The sequence below is a fragment of the Camelus bactrianus genome, chromosome 28, assembly GCF_048773025.1.
Source record: "Camelus bactrianus isolate YW-2024 breed Bactrian camel chromosome 28, ASM4877302v1, whole genome shotgun sequence".
In the NCBI taxonomy this organism is placed as follows: domain Eukaryota; kingdom Metazoa; phylum Chordata; class Mammalia; order Artiodactyla; family Camelidae; genus Camelus; species Camelus bactrianus.
Window position 1 is genome coordinate 14,288,789 of NC_133566.1, and position 24,132 is coordinate 14,312,920.

The window sequence follows — 24,132 nt, forward strand, 5'->3', positions numbered from 1 at the left end:
CGGATGGTACAGCCAGCTGCCCACTAAGACGTCTCCTGGCAGAGACACAAATCCAGTGTGAGGTCGGCATGGTTTCCCCCGACCTGCCCCTCCTCCCCTGTTCTGCTCCTGGACTCCTGCCATGCTGTCCTCCCAGCCACCTGGACCCTGGATCTCCTCACCCTCCCGTGCCTTCCCCAGGTATAGGTGCACTTTTGAAAAACTCCTTCCAGATTCATACTTTCAGGGAGCGCAGTTATGACCTGTAGCTGCATGAGTTGGTTTGTCTCCATCAGCCACCAAACGGTGGCCTCTGAGATGGCAGAGTCTGACATCCTGGGGCACCCTTTCCTCTATCCTCCTGCACCCAGCAGAGTACCTTGGCGATAAGAAACATGTGACAAAAGGACAAACCCAGAGAATGTCCAAGGACTAGAAGGCGACCTCAGTAGAGGTGTTTCAGAACTCCTCTCTGATTTGCCCCCAGGAGCCAGGAGCCTTTCCCCAGGACTCCCTCCAGGGACAGACCACAGCTGAGGACAATGTAAGGAGTGACTAAGCCACTGGCCACATTCAGGGTGGGAAGTATTACTGCACCAGAAGGATGCAGTCTGAGGAAGTAGATTTTTTCTGCTCTTCAGCTAAATAAACGTCATTCATTTGAATTAGAAGTCACCAGCAGAGTGACTATGTGGCTGTAGCTCTCCACTTCAGGGTTTCAGTTTGTTCAATTGACTGCTGATGTCACGCGCTGGAACAGAGGCTTCCTGCTTGATACAGAGCGCGGGGCGCGCATCACTCTCACGGCTCTCTCTTCCCCTAGAATTCTTCAACGACCTGGACCTGCTCATGGGGCCGGTCACCCTGCACAGCAGCATGGAGCACCTGGTCCAGTACTCCCAGCAGGGCCTGCACTGGCTGCGGAACAGCGCCCACCTGTCGTAGGGACCTCGCCCCGGAGCCGGAGTGCGCTCTTGTCTTCGCGGACTGCTCCACATTTCTGGACACTGTGCTACTGAAATCCCCGGCCACAGCCACAGCGCTTGTCAAACTGCGGTGAATATTTTCTCAGCATCGAACAATGGTCTTTTTCCCAGGGCATGTGTGTTTGTGTGTGTGCGTGTCTAGGAAGCTGCCTGTGTCTGTGTGTAAGGTACACAGCTCTTTAGAACACATTTTCTTTGTCTAGTTTCCATAATCCCAGGCTGGACAGAATGATCTGACCTTTCTGATGAGAGAAAACACACTTACACACGTACACGCACACAAAATCACAGACACACACACACACACACACACACACACAATTTTCTAGTTCAAAGCTAAACCATGACTTCTTAGAACATACAACCAAAATCTCATGGGTTAGTTAACCAGGTGCAGTGCGGCACACCAAAAGCTTGACTGCCAGTTAAGATAAACGTAGTTCTTATACTGTTGGTTACTTTCAGTATTAATGTTACTATTCCCCAATTATTTTTTTTGATTGTGTGTATTAATGGGTAATTGAGTAATGAAAATAAGTCAGTTATTTTTGTGCTGGACGTTTACTAGATTGCATGTTACCAAACACCCTGCCTTTCGTCTGGTACCAGTGCCCCCAATCCAACTTTACTATCAACTAAACGGCTCACAAGCAAATGCATCAACTCCCACCGGCCTGCATGGCCCTGCCCTCTCCCCCCAAAATAGTATGCAAATGGCACTGAGATTTAGTAAAACCTCAGCGTCTTAGAGAATTAACCACCATGAAAGCAGCAACAGCTTTAATGTTTGGGGGTGTTAGGAATTGGAATCTTCTGCACGTGTGGGGAGCCCACCCAGCATGAGTTCCCTCTTCCTGCCACTGTGACATGGGGGCCGGAGAGCCACAGGGCATTTGTCAAGTCTTTCCTCTCCGTGATAGCTTCCTTACAAATTCTCTTGGCCAAACTAGGATGTTAGCTGGGATGTCCCTTGACTGGGAATCTGTATCTGTTGCTCATCAGGCCTAGAACTATTTGCTATCACGATTCTGTCTCATCCTCCGGCTCTTTGTGCAGAAGGTGCCTCTGCGGGCCTTTAATGCAGTTTGATCTGGGGGATCCGTTTCAGGCTGTGATTAGCAAGCTGCTTGCTCAGAAGAGTAAGTTAATCCTGCAAGGATGGAAGTTCGGTCTGGGGTAGCAACGAGCAGAGCGATCGTGCTGACTCCCGGTGCGTCTGCCATGTTTACGTCTCGCCCTTGATTCTTTATTTTCTCTTTTTTTAATTAAGTTTACATTTTAGTTTTTTGACATCTTGTTTACAATTTTTGTCCGAAATGTATTTCTTTTGTTGTCTCTTGTCATACCCTAGATTTAGTCTTCTTGTTAAATATATTGGGATATAAAAATGTTAGTAAAAAAAAAAAGAAAAACTCCTGGAAAATGAAGATATACCTTGCCACACTTTAAAAACAAAAATTGTGACCTTGAGGCCTCTTACTTGGCAGAATTGCCCCAAGGTGGCCTGAGTAAGACAGGTGATGTGATGGGTGGAATAACCTATTTTTCGAAGTGATGGTAACACAAAGCACTTGGAACAGATATGGAAGGTCTCATTAGTTTGGTTGTAATGTTAATCTTTTTGTCAGCCTGATCCATAGGTGGGAAATAAGACTGCTGTAATTCCCTAGCTCTAAGCATTGATTCGGAGCTGTACAAATGATTGAACAACTTCGGTGATTTGAAAGTAATTGAAATGAACAAGGGAAGAGTATGTGGAAATTGCATTCGGCTTTGCCCTTCAAGCATTGGAAATATTAACAGTAATTCTTTTTTCCGTTTCTCCAACTGAAGTGCTTCTAACGTTCCTTTTAATAATTGTTGCCAAAATTCCCAATCTCATTGAAGTCTAATTTTAAAAAAAAAAATTTTTGAGGACTGAGGCTTAGGTCTATTCATTCTTGCTGATTTCTGATGAAATGTTCAGGCTCTCACATAAAGCGATGGTCCTCGGGTCCACCGTGCATTCCTGGGGTGCTTGTCTGGCCTTGCCCATCCATAAGTCGCAGGCCTTGTTGTGGTGTCCACGTGACGTGCTTACCTGGGAGACGCACGGAAACACACAGGGGGCCTCTGGCTGAATGAGATTCAGCAGCACTGACTCAACACTCGGTGAGCCAAGTTTCCAAGTAAACGTGAAGCCGGTCATTTGGGGATGGTCAGAGCGCCCACTGCTCGAGGGTCTTCCGTTTCATCAGTAGGGTGTGTTGGGACAGTGGGTTTTGTTTGCTTGGACATCGATGATTTTGATGGAGAAGCATCTTCTGATCTTTGCTTGTTCATTTTATTTGGTTTTGTTCAAAGTCGAAATACCTTTCTTGTGTTTTCTGATTACAGAAATAATACAAGCTCATGGTAAAAATTCAAATGATGCAGAAAAGTATAAAGTAGGAGGCACTAAGCCCCACCCCCCGGAGACAACCACTGCTCATTGTTCCATGTACATCCTTCTAGGAAGTCTCCCATTTAAACATATAATGTCTATCATCCTTTTTTTTTTTTTTTCTATTTGAAGACATTATTTCATCAGAAGTTCAGTACAAGTTCAGCTGGCCTTATCTCTCCATGACCTGAATGGACCTTGATCACAGTTGTAGACTTACCTTTGAAAGAGAGTAACCCAAATATATTCCTGATCAAAATGTGGGGTTTGTTACTATTCGACACAGATCAGACTTGTGCCTGGGAAGAGAGATTTGGTTAAAACATACTTCTGGAAACTTTCAAACTGCCAATGGAAACTCGGACCCACTATCTAAAGAGGAATGTACTGGAAAAAAATGATCTGAAGAGTTGACCAGCTGTGTGCTAGATTGAACACACGGTGTCAATGCAATGAGACTTTCTGCACTAAAACATCCCCTAGTGTGTACAACAGCGACCTGTGTATTATATGACAGTGACGTGTACATTTCTGACATTCCATACATAATATACACAGTTTGTATAAACGCATACATTTAAAAATATATATGTACAAGACAGCTAACGTAAAACTGTAGTACGCCTGAAGGGTATGACTAGTGCCTAATATTGAGTATAAGTCCCTGCGTGTTCACATCACCTCGGAAGTGCAGTAAATGTTATAAAATTAATCAGTGCAGCCAACATTATTTACGAACCACATCTTTGAAATTGTGCAGTAGTAAATACATATATATTTTTAAATAACATTTTTCACAGTTTTCCAGAGTTACTGTTGAAATCTGTATCACCAAAAAAAAAAAAATAGCAAGATTTTTTTAATGATGTTGACTCTCTTCAGACCCAGTAATCTGTGTGTGATTTCCTGTGTGTAGATACCCAAGACACTTTAGCAGTCACCAGCCTTAATGCATGTACAGGATATTATTGTGACTTAATTTATCTGCAGTTTTTAATCCATGTGAAATTGGAATTTATAAACTGACTTGGATTCAATATGTCTGCCTTTCTAAGGTTGCAAATGTTACATTAAATGATTTATGTTGTAAATGAGAGACATCGACTTGTACGTTAAAAAAAAATGTCCACCAATTTCTGTGAATATTTTTACAAGGAAATTTCAGAATCAAAATACATTCAAATATGCATTCTGGTCCCCAGTTCATAATCTCTTTAGAATGGACCTTGTTGTTTCATGAAATTTTTAAATGTAGGTTCCACAGATTATCCATTACTAAGTCTGATATTTTTCATGGGCAAAAAAAAAAAACAAACCTGTTTTTCTTTATTGTAGCTATAGTTTAATGCTTGTGTGGAAACACACCCCTAATACCGCAGAAAACTCTGTGCAGGAAGCTTGAGGAGTTTAATTTGATGACTACATTGATGTCTGTCCAACCAGTTGCCCTGGGACACTGTTTTTACTCAACGTCCCTTGATAGCCCAAGTTAATTCCCTGACTTGTGTCTACCAGGTTTTTCCAACGCTAACCAACATGGTGGAATAGTGTTGGAATATTTGGTTGAGTAAAACAAGAGAATTTTGAACTACCAAAGACAGAAATATTAGACCAGCGGCTTGCCATGATGCATCCCCCCCGTGTGAGAGGGTTTTTTTGTTAACCTCACTTGTTACTCTTCTCTCCCTTCCTTTTCATTCCTCTCCTCCCCAAAACTAAACAAAGAAGCAGCAACAGCAACAAAAACAAAACAATTACTTCACCTTACCCAGACTATATTCTTAGATTCAAACAGGACAGCAGAACTCTAGCTCCGGTCGCCATGGAGACCGCCTCATCCCAGAAATGGCCAGGATGGGGTCCTTGGCTTTGCTTGCTCCAGGGATCGCTTTGAAAGAGCCTCATACTCTCTCAAAGGTGGTTTGCGCTAAGAAACCCCCGAAGGCTTTTCAAGAACTATCTTCCTCTTGTGCAGGTTTGCCTGCTACTCAGCTGAAGTCTGTTCCCATCAGCATCGTATTTCTAAGAAGTAACACATTTTCGACAAAACCTGGATCAACTGGAATCTTGAAAGACTTTTTTTTTTTTTTTTTTTTTAGTGAAAGGGGGAAAAAAAACCCAACAACAGAAACTGAATTTCCAACAGTTTGGAGCCAGAGTTTATTTCCTTGTTTTCCCATTCTCAGAAGAGCACACTTTTTCAATATTACAACTTCCTGACAAATAGCACAAGAAATGTTCAGACTTGAGATTTGTGTTCTCTTTGTCCAAACTGAATTCTTCTGTATATGTCATCAGACGGGTCGATTTGTTTGCTTGGCATGAGGAAAATGATAAAACTCTGTTCTCAAACTAATTGCCTCTGACCACGGTTTCGGTTTTTATTATTTAATTGGCACTTTGAGGCAGCGGCGGGTAAATTTGGGGTCAGCTGCCAGGGGATTTAGATTCACAGCTCCGACTCACAGTAATGGGAATCAGGAGATTCAATCCCTCCGTGAAATTCTTCGAAAATCCACCTCTTACAGCCAATTTCAAACATGTTGATCTGAGGGATGAATTCAGGGCACTAATTGCAAGTCAACACAAGGTTCAGCGTTTGTCTTTAAGCATCAGAAAGTAATGGTAAGACCTGAAAAGCTAAATCAAGGACTTGTTTTTTGTTTGTTTTTTTTTCCTGCTCACTTCTAACATACGAAAAGCTCATCAGAAAATATTTACATCCAAATAGAATGCAAAATAGAACCAATGTCTAGGATTTTCAAACGGTGCTTTTTGGTTATAAAAGTAATCACGATACTCTAGTTTCTGTATTGTTTTTCAGTCCTTTTTCGGTTTTTCATAAAAGAGAATTGATTTTCCCCTGAGTATTTATCATCTCTTTATTTCCAGATGCCCAAATGAGCATTTCCTTAACACTTCCCACTGAGGAGTGTGCATTTCTTGGTTGAGCAGCAGCTACCCACAGGAGCCACGTGGATACGGGTTTTTAAAGGACATTCTTTTGAGTCTCCTCCGTTAGCTTCATGTGCAGTGTGAGTGATCACGAAGCCTGAAGACTGGGCATGTAGCTGAGTTGTCCCAAATCCAGCATGCAACACGCAAGCCTTTAGCGATAGGCACTTTCCTGTCGTTGCCTGCCGTCTCTGGGGCCTGTTTGTGTGGTGAAATAGCCACGTTAACACTCTCCTTTGAGCACTTGGCAGACTGATTATTAATCCCCTGATGTTCCCCCAGCTGCCAGCTCAACCCAAAATGTCCTTCTTGGTGAGCTGCCTTGGTCTTTTTGTTCCTCTCGGGTTTTTTCCTTCTAAGTTCTCTAAGTCTGATTCCGCATCTTGACTATGTAGAAGAACGGTTATTAGGGGCAGTGGGGGCTGTAAGGCATTAACGATTCAATCTTAGAACTCGCCGATGTTCCAAGAGGATGAGCAGCCGGGGAAACCGCACTGCCCGAACACACTCCTCCTTGGCCGGTTGCCTCTGGATCTTAAGTAAAGCTCCTCTCCACGCTTCTGTTTCCCCTGTGTGAAATGTAACTCCGAACATCACCTGCCCACCTGAGAGGGTGTGAGGATCACCAGCGTGGGGCAAGCATTTGAGATCCCCAGTTGTCACTGGCAGCAGAATTGGAGCATCACAAACAGAACAGAGGCAACGAAAACCTGCCGTCCCTGCAGGCACCGGATGCAAAGGTGTGTGATGTGGGAGACCACGCTTTGTCCCAGCCCTGACCAGGTTCCGGAGGACCAAGAGGGTGACAGCGGGTAGCCACAGGCCCCTCCACGGGAACCCTCAGCCTTTGTTGTTGCCACTTTGAGTCCATCCTACTGACAGACCCATGTGGTGGGATGCGTGCGCTGCAGCTGATGGTACAATCTCACCCTCTTCTTCCTCGTCCAGTCCTGGCCTTAAGAAGGGGGGGGTGTGTCCAGATGGGAAGGGGAAGAGGGAACTTGGGGTCCAAGCTTCCAGTGCGCATCCCTCAGGAGAACATAACCTGCCTACTGAGCACCAGGCCTCAAACATCCTTGTGGGACCAGACGCCCACGGCGCAGTCTCGTTTTCTGTGTTCTCTTGGTTTTCCTCTGAGTGCCAGGAGGCTGAGTTCTCTTCAAGTGAATCTTGTGCCTCAGATGGTGATTTTTGTTTGTTTGTTTGGGGCCAGGGGATGGTGGACAGTTGCTCTGGGAAGGTTTGTCCCTGAGAAAGGAGATCTGTCTGAAGGGACTTGGGTATGTCATGAGCTTCAGGAAAGAGGAAATCTCTCCTGAGAAAAGGATGGATTTTGTTTCTCTAGCGGGTTACAGAGTTGCCTCAACATGATTGCTTAATTATAGGCTAAACCTTAGGGAACCAGGGGAGAGAAAATCGACATGAGAACTTAGCAATGTTGTGATGCCCTCCTGGAGATGCACATTCCAGCCCCGGGCATCAGGACAAAGACTGGAAACCTGACCGTTGACCTGAGTGTTTCACACCACTGAGGTCAAGGCCCTCGATGTTGGTTTAAAGTTTTTAGCTTTTCCCTAATATTTATACTATTTAGACACAGGGGCTTCCTGGTGGCCCTAAATCAGTGCCCTGGGCTCAGCCACAATCATCATGAAATACTCATTTGAAAAGGCATCTTCTTTTCGTCCTTGCTGGAAACCCCTTTCCTGGCCTTTCTCTAGAGCAAAAGAGCCACAGCTGAAGGTCCTAAGAGATTCAGTCTGATTTCAGCCCAAATCAGTACCAGCACCCTTTCCACAGGAGCACAACACTTCATCCAGGGGGAACTCTGAGTATTTTGGTAGAAAATTCTAGGATGGCAACCTGAGGAGGTGGAGATACACTAGCTAGACCGTCTGATTTCACCTTTCCTCAGCCAGGATGTTAAGGAACAGACTCGCCCACAACAGCATGAGAACTGCTCACTGTGAAGGTTGCGTGCGGTGGAGTTTCACGACCCTCCCACGTAGTTAGCCTCGGTCAGAGCAGGAATTTTAATTCCACCATTTTCCTTTCACCACATCATCTTGGATGTTTATTCGTGGAGCTGGCAACTCGAATTCAGTATTCCGATATCAATGGCCTAGTGTGTCAGATCAAACACCATTTCAAATTCCTGGTCTTAGGAAAGCTGCCAGCAACTTAGAAACCTGCTTATCCCCCCTGAGACAGTTTAAGCAGCCACAAAACCAAATTAAATGGCCTTCATCTTCTCCTCTTACAAGAATTGGTCTTAGGATTGTTTCCAGGATCAAAGGGGATTTGAAAGTGGACCATTTTGTACAGTAATTTATGCTGCAAAATGTACATATTGTAGCATCAATTATAAAGTGCTGTATTTATTAAGGTCCCTTATCATTTTCATTTTTGTCTAGTTATTTGCTATTAAAATAGCTTCCTGTCACTTTTGTTACGTGATATTCATTTGGGGCTTCTTGTTAGAGCATTTGGATATGGTTAGAAAGTCCAGGATCTGTGTTGATGGTCACGATTTAATCCAAGTAGTCGTAATGGTCTATTCAGCGTTGACACGACAAGCCCTACTCCTAATGAAATCGTGTGCTCTTTTCTGTGTCTTTAAGAACGTGATACAAATCTTAACCTAAGGAATGAATGAAGAACACTGGCTTTAGTAAGGAACGCTTCCTCCAGCTCTTCTTCTCAAAATTCATGAACACTTTTTCCAAGGAAATTCCAGTGGGTCCTCACTAAGTACCCCAGATCCCTTCCTCCTGTGAAGGGCCTCATCTCCCAGGCTGCTTCTAAGAGGTCTGCAGGCCTGGAGCTCAGCGTAGTTCCACCAAGGTGGTTGCTCAGACCTGCTTAATGAAGCTGCAAATATTAAATCCCCTTTCTCTGTCTCCCTCCTTGTATTAAAAAAAAAAATATGGCAAACAAACAAAACTCCCCCATTCAAATCATGAATAATTCATTTGTGAATAATCTGGGCAAGCTATTAGGGAAGAGAGGAGAAGTGCAACTAATATTGAGGATTTGTCCAGGGGGGTCTTCTATTTTTGTCTGAGTTTAAATTTACACGTACAAGGGTGGTGGAATCATTGGCCATTTGTTTGACTGCTTGGAGATTTTGCTGTGTCTGTAAGTCGCGTGAAACTCATGTAGTGCAGTTTCTGGGATGAGGAAGCAGCTTACTGTACCATAACAGAATGATTCTTAAGGATTTGTAACAATAGGCACTTCTATATTTGAAGGGAAATACTTTTGCATCAGTGAAATTACTTTTTTAATGTCTTAATAAACCTTGAAATCAACATCACTCTGTCTCAAAAACACCCCCTGTCTCTTCCTAGAACTGCTTCTGAGCAAAATGTCCTTTCTCCTGTGTTACAGTGTTTTGTTTAAATGCCATGAACTAGTCACAAATTCTCTTTTCCTCTGCAAAAATCTAAATCCACCTGAGCTAGGAGAATGGGTGACAGCATTTTGAAGAGGGGGGAACCAATCTTAAGATTGCTTTTGGCAGAAAAGGTTGTCTCACTTTAAAGTAAAAAGGAGAGAGTTTGTGTGTGAAGATATGTTTGCAGTTCTCTTGGATGTATACTTAGGTGTGGGACTGCTGGCTGTTTAAGTTTTAAAGGAACTTTCAATCTGTTCTCCACAGGAGCGGCCCTTTTATACATTCCCACCAGCAACGTGTGAGAGTTCCAGTTCCTCCACGTGCTCATTAACACATGTCATCGTCTGCCGTCTGCCTTTTTTTATTGCAGCCTTTCTACTGAGTGTGAGTGGTACTGGACTGTGGTTTTGATTTGCATTTCCCTAATGATTAATGATATTGAGCACTCTTTTAGGTGCTTGTTGGCCATTTTAAAATCTGCCTTGGAGAAACGTCTATTAAATCATTTACCCATTTTTAAAAGGTTATTCATCTTTTGCCTGTTGAGTTGTAAGGACCCTATGTGTTCTGGATACTAGTCCCTTATCAGACATAAGATTTGTAAATATTTTCTCCCATTCTATGGTCATTTTTTCATGTTCTTAATAGTGTCCTTTTTTGTATAAAAGTGTTTCATTTTGATGGGGTCCAATTTATCTATTTGTCTCTTGTGCTTTCAGGTCTTATATAAGAAGACTTTGCCTACCTAACCCAAGTAAAAAAAATAAGTAATAGTCACAGTAAAATCTAAGGATTTAGTCCTATATTTTCTTCAAAGAGTTTTAAAGTTTTAGCTCTAAAATTTAGATGAAGGACCCCTTTTAAGATGTGTATAGCATGAGGAAGGGATCTGACTTTGTTCTTTTGCATGTGGATGTCCAGGTGACTCGGCGCCATTTGTTAAAAAGGCTGTTCTCACCCCCACTGAATTGTCTTGTCATCCTTGTCCAAAATCAATTGACGATGCACATGAGGGTTTATTTCTAGGCTCTCAGTGCCTTTCCAGTGATCTCTACCTCTGTCCTATGGCATACCTCATTGTCTTAATTACTATGGCTTTGTAGTAATTTTTAAAATTGGAAACCAAGTTTGTTCTTCTTTTACCATTGGTTTGGGCTAAAAGTGGTTTTTAAATTAATTGTCAATTATGTATCCAATTTCCTAGAACATGTTTCCTATGAACATGTTTCAAGCAGGTGACATCTAACCCAGTTTAAAAACAAATGTGTGCCTTAGTAGCATGGCTGAAAAAACTGCATGAAAAGTAAAGAAGAGGTTCATGAGCCAGCCAAGTCCCTGCCCATTCTCAGTCGCATCTTTGACCCGAGAGTGACCAATAGCAGTTACCTCCCAAACATGGTCCCGTCTCAGCTGCCAAGGGGAGCTTTGACCCCCACACCTGCAACTGTGAGAAATCACTCTGCTCCCCAAACTGCAGGCACGCAGGTTAAGTTTTATATGTGGTTCCTCTTGTTAAATTCGAGGTGATGGAGAAATGCCTTGGAGTCAGGGTGGGACTCACAGCCCAGTAGCAACTCTCCCCCCTTAATTCCTGGTCCTCCTTGTGGCCTCTCCACCTTCTTTCATGGGCCCAAGGTGGGCAGTCAGCCCAGGGTCTGAACATGGGTCTCTGATGTCTGCCTTGTAAACCCTGCTTAGTGGGTCTCACCTCACTTTGGGATGTGGGAGTCGTTGGCATCGCTTGTCTTGGGGACTCCTTGAAAACAAGAGGAAATGAGTCCTATTTTAACATCCTTTAACTTTTAAACTAAAATGAAGACGGGGGGCATGGCTGCTGATGGGCACAGGATTTGTATTTGGCGTGGAACTAGATACACGTGATGGTGGCGCAACATTGTGAAAACACTGAAATCCACTGACTAGTACACTTTAAAGGATGAACTCTGCGGTATGCGAATTATAGCTCAGTGTTTAAAGTCAGAACTTACTTAGACTAAACAGTAAGGCTCCCCAGTTGTTCTGTTGCTCCCTGTATCATCCTTGTGTTACTTCTTTCAGATCAGATCTGAGAAGTGAAATTTTTAAAGCCTTGCATGTGTGAAAATATCTCCCTTTGTGTCCTCACACTTGTGCCATAGTTTCACTTGTGGGATGCTGATTCAGAAGGGTTTTCCTCAGAAGTCTGAAGCTATTTCTCCAGTTTCTTGCCGCATCCAGTGTTATCTGCAGTAATATAGTCCCTCCTCCACCACCCTGCTTCTCCTGGAAGCATTTAGGGTTTTCTCTTTCTCCTTGATGTCAGAAATTTCAGCGTGACATGCTTGATAAGAGTTTTGTCTCGTTTGTCCTTGATTCTGCTCAGCTGTCTCTGGGGTCCGTAGCTGTCCTCACTCAGGGACACTGTCTTCCGTTACTGCCTGAGCATTCTCTCCCCTCCATGCTCCCTGTTCTTGCCTTCTGAAGATCTGTTAGATGACTGTTGGTAACGTTGGGGTTTATCTTCCCATTCTTTTGACCAGTGTTTGTCCTTTCTGTCTCCTTGTCCTTTTTTGCAGTTCGGAGAGAATTTCTTGGCTCAGCCTTTCAACTTACACTCTTATCAGCTTCAGTGCTTCTGCCCATTTACTGAGAATTTTATTTCAATCATCAAATTTTTCATTTCCAAGATCTCTAAGACATTTCTTTTTATGGGTGTAATACCATTTTATTTCTCTCTGAGGAGTCTAATTATATATGTGCCAAATTCTTATTCTGTTTGCTCTATTAACTCTGCTTCTTTGGATGTAAGCTTTTCCATTTGTTGGGGTCAGAACCTCACTTTCATGGCTTTTTCAAGTGTTTAGGGGTCATTGGCTGCATACTCAACCTCACATCTGAGTTTTCAGCCTTTCCACCAAGGCTGTTTCTACTTACTGCATGTAGTCTCTTGGATGTAGAGAGCATTCCAGCCCTCCTGGGTGTTGCCAGGGCCTCACTTGGCCTCCCCATCATGACCATCTGAACCCCGTGTTCTAGACTGAAGGACTGAGATCTCTACTGCCTGCTTCTCAACCTTCGGGGTAGAGAGGTGGCAGCTCCTTTCTGGTGACCCAAGTGATTACCCTCCCAGGAGCCTCCCAATGTTCTTGACCTCCAAGCCCATCACATCCTAGAGCAGCCCTCTTATCTTTTTAGTTCTGCACAACCTCAGAATGGTTTTCTCTTCATGGTGGTCCTAGGCTTCTTCTGTCCTTCAGAGATGCCTCAAAGTTCCTGGACCTTTTAAAGCACCTCTTCTAGTGATTCAGTGAAGTTATGAGTGATGTTGATGACAATGATGGTGGTGGTGACAGTGATAATGATGGTGATGGTGGGGATGATGGTGGTGATGGGGATGATGGTGGTGATAGTGATGGTGGTGGTGATGACAATGGTGGTGGTGATAATGATTGTGTCTCTTTGGCCATCTTGATCCTCTCTCTCCTTTAATAAAATCAAGCCCTAATATTTCCCGGTGGCAGGAGAATTTCCATATGGGAATCAGGCTTGATGCCACTCAAACCTCCTCCCCAGTGGTTCTGCATGTTGGTGGCCTGCATTCCTTCCTAGTCCGTCTAACTTGCTTTCTGAGATTGCCCTGGACTTCTGGACTCCACGTTGCTGGGAGCTCGCTGAGGCTGCAGCCCTACTTGGTGAACCAGCTCTGGTTATCTTGGCCTTGTTGCTTCAGTCACTGCCCGGCCCTTGGAGAAACCATCTTGCTGTTCATTCCTGCTGCTGTTCCGTGCCTCTGGTCAGTATATCCAGTGGGACCCCTGGCAGGTCTCTCCTCCCTGCTGGCTGTTTTGGCCTTTGTTGCCTCTGCTACACCCGTAAGTCTAGTAATGAGTAGATGTTTGGCACCCACCCCTAATTTGGCCTTAAAAATGCCGCCTGGAGGAGGAAATATCTTCTCCATCACAGACCATGTTGAGACCATTTCTACTCTGGCCTTGAAAGAGCCACACTCAGAAATCAGCCAGTTCCAATTCACTGCTGGTCAACCCAACACTTCTGGGGGGTGGGGGATGGGTATAGCTCAGTGGTAGAGCACGTGCTTAGTATGCACAAGGCCCTGGGTTCAATCTCCAGCACCTGCATTTGGGAAAAAAAAAAAAAAAAAACTCACTTCCTACCCTGCGTATAAACCAGGGACCAAGCCCAGGAAAAACAGCAGATATCAGGCATCAGTGCTGGGACGGAAGAGCTGGACCAGCAAGGAGGGGGCTTCCATGACTTGCCCGGACACTGAGATGAAGCTCCTGACTCAGGAGAGCTCAGAGTCCAGGGCCTGGGATGGATGGCCTGCAGGTGGAAGATGGATGGCCTCAGCCACCAGAAGGGAGAGGCTGAGGGGTAGAGAGCAAGTCAAGGGGTTCCATTGTCTCCACTGGAACGATTCTTCCAGAGCCTGCCAACGTGGAGGGCAGTTCCACATTCAGCCCCTGTGCCCTTAAGGGACGAGTCGTTGAACCCAGAACATTCCTGATACAGGACTTGGAGACATCTCAGTGGTGGCTAGTGTCATCTCAAAGCAGGTGAGTAAGCAAGGTAAGTAAGGTGAGACCACAGAAAGCACCTGGGGTGCTGGGGGCACAGGTGGACACGGGAGCCTGGACACAGGACCAGCCCCTTGGGGAGGTGGAGGCGGGCTTCCGCCAGGCAGTGTGGTTCACGGAGCCCTGGGAAGGCTGCTGTACCTCCCCAGTGACTGAAAGCTCCTGGAAGTCCACCTCTCTGTAAGGTGCCCGTATTCCCCTGAGAGGCCTCACAGGAGGTTCCTGATACATCCATGGCACCTCCTCACACTGTTTCCCCCTGATTAGCAGGAGGAGACTCCAGAGACATGGGGGTGCCAGGCAGGACCAGAGACGCTCAAAGCGGAGAGAAAGGGGGAGATCCGGCAGAGGAGGAAGGCCCCTGGTCAAATCGCAGCACTGCCCCAGCACGTGCTCCCTAACAAGGCATTTGCCTGAGGTCATTCGCCTTTATGAGGGCACCTTGCACCCAGAGGTGGCTGACGATGCGTCCGCCCCACGCAGGCAGTGCTGGAACCCACGAGGAGACTCCCCAGCGGGTGGGCGTCACCGCCTTCCTGGGAGAGTTCAGCACGTTTATCTCGGGCTTGAGGTTGTAATTATGATTTAGTGGAACACCGTTTCGGAATGTCTTTTTCTCGGTTTCATGTAAATTAAGTTGCTGGTGCATGTGGGTTGCCTGTGTCTCTATTCCTAAGGGGAGTCTGAGAATTCATTAGTTATTGTCTGGGAAGTGCTCTGCAGATAAAAAGCTCTCCAGAAGTGCGAGGGGTTATTATTCGGTGCCTTCAATTTGTAAATCATCTTGAATGGGGTTGTTTTGTTTTATTCTGCTTTGTTTTTGTGTAAAAATGATGGCTTCAGACCCCAAGTTCAACAGCGGCCGATGCACACACCAGAGATCATGTGCAGGGCTCGAATACAGGTTTTTGGATGGTTTTGATTTATTCAGACCAAGGGTGCAGGAGGCATTAAGAATTCCAGCCAAGTAATCTGATGTCCAGCATGGAGGGAGGAGCAGGAGGAATGCATAGAAGAAGAGAGATACATAGTTGAATAAAGTCTGTGTATCTATCTAATTTTTTAAAAATTATTTTTGTTGTTATTGTTGGGGAGAGGTAACTAGGTTTATTTATTGATTTATTTTTAGAGGAGGTACTGGGGATTGAACCCAGGACCTCATGCATGCTATCTAACTTCTTTTAATTCATATGAATTCATTAAGATTAGGGGGAGGCTATGTGAAGTTGAGTGTCTGAGGGGGTCCAGAAAACTTTCCCACTTTCGAGGAAGCCCCTCCCCTGGGGTTATAATAGCCTGACTGTCTGACAGGGAGCAGGGTCTGAATCTTTGCCCATCTGTCTTTCCCACTGGATTGACATTTTACATCTGCCTTTCTATGAGAGACTCATTCTGAAAAGGTACAGGTTTGGTCTGAAAATCTCCCAGTAGTTGCTGTGGATTGAAAATTCTGCGTCTGAGATCAACCAATTGGGAAGCAGAAGAGGTGATATCTAAAAGCTGGAATGTGTATAAATGAAGGTGCAGGAAGGGCTCTGAACAATTTTGCATGAGGAATGGGAGGATCCTCCCAGACTCTGGGGAGTCCTGGGGGCTGGCCTGACCTCCAAAACCGATGTGAACAGCTGTGGTGAGCTGTGCAGTTGGTCGGCAAACCATGCAGAGAGTCTGGCTTTCATTGTTGAGTGAATAAGTGAATGAATTTGTAGATCGTTCCTACCTGCCACGTTCTTAATATCTAGAAAAATAGTGGTTTTTTCCTACCATGATGAGCTGTTCTAGGTTTGTTAATTCAGGGACCCAGCACACAAAAACATAAGACTTTCCAACAGAGAGTATTTGTTCCAAACATTCAAAGGGGGAAATTTACATGCAGCAAACTAAGACACAAATAATGAAGCGTTGGTAGACTCGTGGTCAAAGGGACCCCATCAGTGTTTGTTAGGTCAACAGCCATCTTCTCATTTGCAAAGTAAGGAGGCAGCCCTGGGAGCTGTCTTGTGAACTGTGGGATTTTTAGTGGTATTCTTGGCCTCTACCCACTAGAGGATGCCAGTAGCAGCTATGACAGTTGTGGCAATGACAATGACAACTGTCTCCAGACATTGCCAAGTGGCTTCAAGGGGCAAAATCTTCCTCACATTAAAAACCACGGCTCTGGAAGAAAACCCAACCTCCTTGATCTATAAAGACCCTCAATGATCTGACCTTTGCCTGTCTTATCTCAGCCCACTCACTTGTCCCCAGAGACGGCTCCAGTCCTGCTGAGCCTACTTGAGATCTTTGAACTAAACCCCTCTCTGGTCTTCCGTGCCTTTGTACACCATCTTCCCTCTTCCTAGACCATCCTTCTCCAGCTTCACTCAGCCAGTTCCTTATTAGCTTTCAAAACTCACACTAGCATCCTCCAGACAGGCCACCCACCCCCACATCTGACCTCCCTTTACTTTGCTCCCTGCTTCCCTCTGCCTTGGACTCTGGAAGCCCCGCCCCTTGTCAGGGCTCTGCCCCGCCCCTTCCTGTGCTACCTGGTGGTTACCTGTGTGCAGACATTCATGGCCCCACAGTGTGTGCTAACCCGCGAGGCCAGGGTGGGACTCTGCCCTTTGTCTCTCTGTCGGCAGCATCTAGCCCAGTGTCTAGCACATAGTAGGTGCTGAGTGAATGAGTGTGAGAGGATGGACAGAGGGAGGGGGAAGTGACGGGAAGCAGCAGAGGGAGAGGAGGAAGGAGACAGAGGAGGAGAAAGGCTGTTAGAGATTTTTCTAATGTTGCAGGTGTAGTGAATGTTGCTCTCTATATTCAGTTTTTATTTCTAGAAGTCCATTAACTCAGCCATAAAAGTAAATGCTGGTCCCTCGTAAAAACCATATATATATATGTATATATATATATATACATATATATATATCAATAAAGTGAGGCCCTTAGCACATACGTCAGTTGCTGGGCTATTTTTTTTTTTAATCTCAAGCAAAGTGCTTTACCCTTTCTCTGATGACTACGGCTTCTTCCAGATGGCCCTTGTTTTTTAAGCACTGGCCTTACTCCGGGTCCCGCCCTGCCAACTGCGTTCCTGGCAGTTAACTGACCTTGTGGCTGCCACGGGGCGTGAGAGGGCTGGCTCCTGGGTGCCAGCCACAGCCATCGAGGCCCCTCAGACCTGCCCCTGCAGAGAGCATGCCCTGCCCCCGGATTCACCCTTTGCTCTCAGACCATTCCTTTTACCTGTTCCGTTCTGAGCTGCGCTAGCCATCTGCTGGCTCCATCAATCAAGGGATCAACATTTCTTTGAAGGCTGTGATCAGAGTTCCCCTTCTTGTGCCCTGCCCACCAGCTCCTGAAGGAGGGCCTGCCCAGGAGGCGCTCAGAGCGGCTGAACCGATGCATTTCTGAGCATCTGAGAAAACAGGCCCTTAATCAACCCTGGCTTCCCTGAAGCCGGAGATTGTCTTCCCGGGGGAAGTGTAATACAAAGCAATAGGAAAATAAATTCAGGCCCTGTATTTGGGATGGAAAAGTCGCCATGAATAAGCCAGTTTTTTTTTAATTAGGCAAAGAGTAGGTAGAAAATCAGCAGACGGCCTAAGATGAATGAAATCTTTCCTTTTCTGCTGGAATAATACTTTTTTGAGATATTTGCCAGTTGTTTTCTGACTTTCTAACTTATAATCTGCGCCTTAAAATTCAAGCATGCTAGGCTATTCTGTGCTCATTGTCTCAAGGGAAGAATTTGTCAAGGTGGGGCGGTGGAACTGAGCACCTAAAATGGGGCTAGTCTGGATTGAGATGTGTGTCAGTAAAACATACCCTCAAGATTTGGAAGATTTAGCATTTTTTAAAAAATCCATCTCTTTAGCAATTTTTTAATTGATTGTATGTTGAAATGATAATATGTTTGATATGTTGGGTTAAAATATTATTAAAGCTAATTTCACCTGCTGCTTTTTACCTTTGAAATGTGGCTTCTAGAAGATGTTAAATTATATACGTAGCTTGCATCATATTTCCAGTGGGTGGTGCTGCCCTAGAGAAAAGGATAAAAGCGAGGCCCTTCAGATGTCCAGCCGACAGCAGCCTCCTCCTTCATCTGCACGTGCCCAGTGTTCTTCTCTTGAGCCCAGAACCAACATTTCTGATGTATGAATGATCACACAAAGTCTTCAATCACTTCTTTATCACTGATGTAATACATTTAAGATTTTATTGCATGCATTCAAGAACAGCCTAAGTGGATAAAACGTTGGCTGATGGAAGTCTAAAACATACCGAGTTATTTCACATTAATTCTTTTTTCTGTATATACATTTATGTTGAAGTATAGTCAGTTTACAATATTGTGTCAGCTTCTGGTGTACAGCATAATGCTTCAGTCAATAATTTTTAATAGAACTAATGAAGTCTTTCCAGTCTTTTGACCGAAAGTTGCATTTTCTTATAATGTGATATGTATATTGTGGCTCCTTTATTTTAGCCCTCTAATTATCTTAAAGTTAAGTTAGAATAGAGTCTTCCAGTTTGGACAAGATATCATAGACTCATCTCTCCTTGCTTCTCCATCTATGTACAACTATAAACCCTGGAAACAATGCAAGAGGCAACCAAAGGAGAGGTCTGCAAGGTGGAAAGAGGAAGGAGAGCTTGTCAGGGACCCAGGACTGGAGGACCAACATGGCAGCAGAGCATCTCCCAGCGAACCACCAAGCAGACGAAAGGAACTCAGACCTGGGCTCTCCCGAATGTGAGCCCAGCAACAGATGGTGACCCAAGTAGGCCCATTCCTCCCTGATGAAGCAGCAACCCCTCCGCCAACACCAAATAAACCCTGCAACAATGGCAAGGGGGCCCTGCCGTAAGTGCCTAGCCTGGAGGTGGCCTCCGTCCCCCTGGTCCTGAGACTCCCCGCCCCACCAAAAGATAAGACACCACCATGTGTGGGGCTACACACTAAAAAAATTCTATCACAGGAAGCACCCAGCCTGGGGAACCTCTTTGTTTCCCCGAGCCTAAGACTTAACTAGAGACACCAGCGGCCTGGGTGGCATCACAGGAGAGAATTCCACTGCAGCAAAAGCTTCTTGGACAATCTAAACACATGGAGCAGTATAATATGTTCATGGACTGGAAGACTTAATATAGTAAAGATGTCAATTTCCCCCTGTATTGATCTATATAGGTTTAATGTAATTCCAAAAAAAAAAAAAAAACCCAGTAAGGATTTTTATAGACATAAACAAGTTTCCTAAAATTTACAGGAAAAGGCACAGGCTATAAAATAGCTAAATAAATGCTGACAGAGAAGAATACAGTGGAAACGATCACTCTGCCTAACATTCAGGCTTACTTCATAGCGAGAAGAGTCAACCCAGTGTGGCACTAGCAAAGGGAGAGACATACAGAACAATGGAACAAAAGTGAGAACCGAGAAGCACACCCATGCAAACACGTTCAACCGAGTTTTGACAGAGATGTGAAAGCAATTCAATAGAGGAGGGACAGCCTTTTCAACCAACAGAACTGGAGCAACTGGATGTCCACAGGCAAAGTAAAGTGCATAAACCTCAACCTAAAGCTCACTCTTTATTCACAAATTAACTCAAAATGGGTTACAGACTTAAATGAAAAACTAGAAATCTTCCTGGAGCAAGAATTGGAGAAAATCTCTGGGATCTAGGGTTTTGTAAAGAGTTCTTATATTTGACACCAAAAACATAATCCAAAGGAGGAAAAATTGATAAATGGGACTCATCAAAATTTAAAACTCTGCAAAGAGTTCTGTTAAGAGGATGAAAAAGCCAAGCTACAAAATGGGATAAATTATTTGCAAATGACATTCCTGACAATGGATTAGTACCTAGAATCTATAAAGATCTCAAAGCCTAACTGTTTAAAAAAAAAATCCTATCAAACAATGGGCAAAAAACACAAACCCATTTCACAGAAGTGAAATGAAGAGCAAATAAGAACATGAAAAGAAGTTCATCATTAGCCATCAAATAAAATCACCATCACCACAACACGCCTGTCAGAATGGCTGAAATGGTACCCAACACAGAATCACCTAAATAATGACAACACCAAGTGTGGGCAAGGATGTGGAGAAATTACATCACTCATGCATTGTTGGTGGTGATACAAAGTGGTGCAGCCACTCGGGAAACTGTTAGGCAGTTTCTTATAAAACTAAACACGAACTACCATACAACTCAGCAATTTTGCATTCGAGCATTTATCCCAGATAAATGATAACTTAAGTTTATACAAAAACCTGTACAGGGATTCTCATACCAGCTTTGTTTGTAATAGCCCAAACTGGAAGCCCAGCCTAGCTGTCCTTCGATGGGTGAATGAGTAAAAATGGAATACTAATTAGCAATAAAAATGAACAAATTATCAATACCTGCTACAACTGAATGACTCTCCAGAGAATTATACTGAGTGAAAAAAAAAAAAACCAACCTCAAAAGATTGCATGATTCCATTTGTATAACGTTTCCATAACATTTTGAAAGGATACAATTTTAGAAACAGGGAATAAATTATTGGCTGCCAGAGGTAGGAGCTGGGGAGAAGGGGATGGAGGGAGGTAGATGTGGTGTTCAAGGGGCAACTGGAGAGGTTGCTGCGAAGATAGAACTGTTCTACATCTTGACTCTGGTGGTGAATACATGAACCTACATGAAGCACAAAATTGTATGCACAACCTCTCAAAGGAGTAGGAAATAAAACTGGGGATATCTGAACAAACTGGTGAATTGTCACTATCCTTGTGAAATGGTACCTCAGTTTGCAAGGTGTTGCCATTTGGGGAAACTGTGTGAAGGACATGTGGGATCTTTCTGTACTGTCTCTTACAGGTGCCCATGAATCTATGTTTTCCTCAGTAAAAAACAATAAAGATACATTTTACTCAATCAGGACATCTTAAGGTAAAGGAAATATGTGAGAACCTTTTGGAAACTGTAGCACAAGACTTTCTTGCAAAAAAACAAAAAAAGAAAAAACTAGACCTTGCAAGTAGCGAAAGAATGAATCCAAAAAGTTTTCATCAGCAAACTATTCAACACATTTAGATAATATCCAGGTTTAGCTCCTGATACCATTTCTAATGCCCTTCCCACCTTTCTTTGTTGGTGATTTGAAGGCAGAAATTGAAGACATGGTACATTAAAAAACTGATTTGCAAATTGCCCCCTTCCATGAATTTTAACATTTGGCTGAACATTTTGAAGAGGCTTTAGACATCCAAAAGGAAAGTAAACTTGTAAACAAACAAAGCACGTCACAATTAGAACAATTAAATCTACCCTCCACTCCCTCAAGAGACAATAAAAAAAATTTCCCTTTGACAAAGACATTTGCCAGTATTGTTAAAAAGAAAAAAAAAAAAAAAAGGAAGTGAGGAGGGGCACTGGAAAAATCCCTACCCCATCTGAACTAAAATGAAACAGAACTACGCTGCCCACTTTGTTATTCCACACAGGAGTAATGAAAGGACTCTGAGAGATATTGTGGTGCCCAATTTCCAATGATTCCTTTAAATCAACAAGGAGAATTATCATTAATAACAGAAAAATAAAAGCAGATTCTTCCCATGGATAATGCTACTCTGTCAACGTAAATTCGACCACAATTTCCACCCATCTCCTCAGCATCATTAAACTGTTTAGGAATTTCAAACAGCGCTCAAACACTTCCCACTCCCCACTCTGTGATGGTAACTCTCGGCTCCTCTCAAGTCAACGTGCATTTCTTCTCTTTGACACCATACCCGTAAACTTAATCTGCAAGGGTCTTTTAGGTAAATGGAACTACCAACTCAAATGTTCTTCAAACTATTGCCAGAAACACCTGCAGCCTCATCCACGCACAATCCTTTAATAGTGCAATTTAAGTGGCGCTTTACCTGTCCCTAAAACTTTAACCCAATCTCGATTTGAGCAATTATGTGACATCCCTAATTTTCTCTGGGACAACAGTTCTACTGAAGAATTCTGGAGACCAAACCCATCAAAATAGAAATTGACTTTTCTAAATCCTTACCTGCTCTCACTCAATACCCTGTAAAGCCTGAAGCTAAGGACGGATTGAGACCCCGTGTAGAAGACTTTCTAAAGCAGGGATTCATTATTCTTTGCATCAGCTCTTATAAAACTCCAGGACTGCTGGATCAAAAGCCTCATGGGCATGGATATTGATACATGCAAGACCGTGGGACCATAAATAAGATTGTGATTCCTCTCTTCCCAGTGATCCTTAACCCAAATTCTATTTTATCTTCAGTACTACTTGAAACTACCCACTTCGCCGTGATGGACGTATGTTCTTTAGCATCCTATCAGATCCAGGCAGGTCCATGAGAAGGGAAATAAATATACCTGGACTGTTTTGCCTTGAGGATTTAATGAAGCTCTCCTCTTATGTCTCTCAGATTCTTAATTAGGACCTTAAAGATTTGAGATATCCTTCTGTTCTAATATAATATGTAGATGGTCTTTCACTATGTTCAAAAAAATGAGCAAAGCTTTAAGATGGATTCTGTGTAATTATTAAAGACCTTAGTTCAGAAGAGACAGGAACCTGTAGACTGAAAAATGCACAGTGTAAAAGTTGAGAGTTATGTTTTATTTGGAGGACTTTCTGAGAACTTGGACTCAGGAGACAGCCTCTCAGATCACTCTAGGAGACAGTTCCAAAGAGGCAGGAGAGGAGCCAGGATATATAGGAGGTTTGCCACAAAGACCAGGTGGTTGGAACATCAAAAGATTACTGTTTATTAAAGAAAATCAAATATCTCAAGCTAATTTAGTGCTTTTCTATGTATGGGAAGGTGCAAAAGTCTGGGCTCGTTGAAATCACTCCTTTGATGGGGACCTAGCTCTCCAGGGCCAGTGTCCTGCTCTTTCCCACCCTGAGTTCCCCTAGAGGGCACCATGAGGGGTGACACCAGAGGCCGGGCTGCCTGCTTGTCAGCATCCTGAGTTCCCTCCGCTCTCTGTCAGTGATGGCAGTAGCAGGTGATGACTTGATGGCCACAGCATCCTTTGTTTACCGATATGGCTGGCAATATTTTTCATTCACAAACCCTTCAGAGAGAAATTACAATTCTGCACCAATAACAACAACAAAAAGTTCATTATTTAGGGCAGACAATGTCACAAGAAGGTAACACTCTTCGCTACATTAAAAATGACAAACTATACAGAATTTTCCAAGGCCAACTATTAAAACACAACGCTGAGGATTCCTGGGATCTTGTGCCAGACTTGTCTAACGTTGAATCCTCTTTCTGTGAACTAAGTCCTCAGTCCCTGAACCTCTACCCTAGGAAGATAAATAAGCCTTCCGAAACCTAAGAATAGGGCTGCAACGACCCCAAACCTAGGGTTGCCTAATTATCATAAACCCTTTTCCCTTTTCATTCATGAAAGGACTGGACACTAGGAATACTGACTCAGTTACCTGGGAGTCATCAGAAGCCCATTGCTTATTTCAGTCTTTGATTGGATCCGGCAGCTCAGACATAGTTTCCTCATCCAAGAACTCTGGCAGCAACACCAAAGCTGGAGTTCAGACAAGTCCACAACTTCAGAAGTCCTTTTTCCACTGGCAGGATCCACTGGAAAAACAGACTACAAATTAAAGAAGCTTCAGTGCTTTGCTTCTATTTAAGGAAATAGCTATAATAAAAGTGGAAGGTCATTCAAAATGCGAAGACCTTGAATCTCATGGTAATGCTTTAGCTGACCACTGCTTCCCAAAAAAGGCAACATTAACCAAGGTAATTGGTCCTGTAATTGCACAGCAAAGAGAGGA

At 43.9% G+C, this 24,132-nt stretch overlaps 1 protein-coding gene across 10 annotated transcripts in view; it reads left to right on the plus strand.

Moving 5' to 3' along the window:
- Positions 1 to 22,885, plus strand: part of AFF3 (ALF transcription elongation factor 3) — a 484,945-nt gene extending 462,060 nt beyond the window's left edge. For 9 of the 10 annotated variants that reach the window (XM_074354598.1, XM_074354600.1, XM_074354601.1 and 6 more), the window contains one exon: positions 803 to 6,248. In XM_074354598.1, the coding sequence (XP_074210699.1) occupies positions 803 to 924 (122 nt within the window). In that variant the 3' untranslated portion in view covers positions 925 to 6,248. Of the gene's footprint in view, positions 1 to 802; positions 6,249 to 10,003 lie in introns of those variants that run through there. The other variant, XR_012503019.1, reaches the window with a different exon arrangement.
- Positions 22,886 to 24,132: the final 1,247 nt, after the last annotated feature.